This window comes from Condylura cristata, unplaced genomic scaffold, assembly GCF_000260355.1.
Source record: "Condylura cristata isolate star-nosed mole 26May11 unplaced genomic scaffold, ConCri1.0 scaffold00313, whole genome shotgun sequence".
NCBI classification, from domain to species: Eukaryota; Metazoa; Chordata; class Mammalia; order Eulipotyphla; family Talpidae; genus Condylura; species Condylura cristata.
Window position 1 is genome coordinate 8994 of NW_004567414.1, and position 1590 is coordinate 10583.

The window sequence follows — 1590 nt, forward strand, 5'->3', positions numbered from 1 at the left end:
CCCCAGAGGCTGGCGCAGGCAGAGCGCGGTGGCCACTGGCCAGGCAGGGAGCTGCCCCGGGCCCCGGGCTGGCTCGCCTCCCTGCCTGCCATGGAGCCCAGGACTCGGAGAGCCCGAGGCCAGCATGGAGCAGCAGGCTGGGGCCCCACGGCAGGGTCCCTGCACGGCCTCGCCTTGGGCGTCGGTGCCGGACACGACGGGCCCGGCGCCCTTGCCGGGCCCGGGGCAGCTTTAGAGTCAACACGGAGGTGGCAAGAGGTGGTGGGCCTGGCGGTCAGTGCTGCGTGGGAGCTCATGGGCAGAGTGGCCAGTGAGGCCAGGCACCCCTTGCGTGACTTCAGGGCAGTGGGCAGTGCCGCCCTATGCTGGGGGCAGCTGCCCCCCACATGGCAGGATCTGGGACAGGGTGTGGGCACAGCTTTGGGCCAGCCCCCGACGAGGGCGCCTCTGGCAGGGACACGTGGGCTGAGTGGCCCTGGGGCGCTGAGGCTGGCCGGGGGGGGGGCGCTGGTGAAGGGTCGGGGGGTGCACCAGCAGCCACACCTGGATCACAGCCGTGTAGTTCGCGGGGGTGAACTCTGGGCCGTTGTCGTTCACGTCGGAGATGTCGATGTTGACCGTGGTGGTGGCCGACATGGTGGGGAGGCCGCTGTCCACGGCCTGGACCAGCAGCGAGTATCCCGACACCTGCCGGTCAGGGCACGGGTGTCAGAGGCAGCCTGCTTGGCGCGGGCCTCCAGGCCATGAACTGGGGCTGACCTGTGCCCTGTGGGTGGTCAGTGTCCCGTCTCCACCCAGAGAGACCAGCAGCACTCGGATGCCGTCCACTGTCCTCTGAGGGAGGCCTGCCCAGTCCATGACCCTGCATCGGCCACGCCCGAACACAGGGCCATGTCCACGGCCGTCTCACCGGCCAGAGGGCACTTGGGTTGTGGGGCGCAGCCCCGGGGAGCCCTGCCTTTCGGCACGGGCTCGCGGCTTCCTTTCTACACGGTTTGCGTGACGACGCGTCTCTGGCTGTGGAAGACGTTCAGGGCCCGTCACTCTGGACGTGGCCTCTGGTGCCTTCCCTGTGCCCTTCGGTGCAGACCTGGCCCCACAGGCTGGCCGGCGGCCGGCCCAGCCCCGGGAAGGCACGGGCTGCCCTTCTCCAAAGCCCCTGGGGGCTGGACCCTGGCCGTCCTGGCGGGCAGCAGACTCCTGGTGTCCAGCCCGGACCCGTGCGGCGCCGTCACTGTGACGTGGCACACCGGGCCGCGTGTGGGCCGGGCCTGGCGCCAGGGGGGCGTGGGGCGGGGCCAGGCACCTACCCGCTCCCGGTCCAGTTTCTTCTTGACCTTCACAAGCCCCAGGACAGGGTCCACGGCAAACTCGTCGTCCCGGTCGCCACTGGCGATGGAGAAGCGGATCTGCGCGTTGGGCGGACTGTCGGCGTCCTCGGCCATCAGCTGCCAGGCAGAGCAGTGGGGCCGTGTGAGTGCTGCCCGCTGCCGCTCGCTGCCCGCTGCCCGGCCTTCCTGCAGGCGCGACTGCCCCAGCGGTACACACCGGGACATCCTGCATCTGCACATGGCAGGGGGCACGGTGCCC

General features: G+C 70.9%; 1 protein-coding gene across 1 annotated transcript; it reads right to left on the reverse strand.

Moving 5' to 3' along the window:
• Nucleotides 1-360: 360 nt before the first annotated feature.
• On the reverse strand, nucleotides 361-1556 carry LOC105854685 (fat-like cadherin-related tumor suppressor homolog). Its single transcript, XM_012734982.1, has 3 exons — nucleotides 1311-1556; nucleotides 544-687; nucleotides 361-447 (listed from the first exon to the last, which is right to left on the reverse strand). The coding sequence occupies exons 1-3, from the start codon at nucleotides 1554-1556 to the stop codon at nucleotides 361-363; spliced, it is 477 nt and encodes a 158-aa protein (XP_012590436.1).
• Between the last annotated feature and the right edge of the window lie 34 nt (nucleotides 1557-1590).

What these genes read in the sequence shown, in the direction of transcription:
- LOC105854685 (XM_012734982.1), bottom strand. Translation starts at nt 1,556, where the DNA reads ATGTCCCGGTGTGTACCGCTGGGGCAGTCGCGCCTGCAGGAAGGCCGG. An exon ending in AGAAACTGGACCGGGAGCGG is followed by an intron (nt 688 to 1,310) that starts GTAGGTGCCTGG and finishes CCTGACCGGCAG; the next exon opens with GTGTCGGGATACTCGCTGCT. An exon ending in ACTACACGGCTGTGATCCAG is followed by an intron (nt 448 to 543) that starts GTGTGGCTGCTG and finishes TGTCCCTGCCAG; the next exon opens with AGGCGCCCTCGTCGGGGGCT.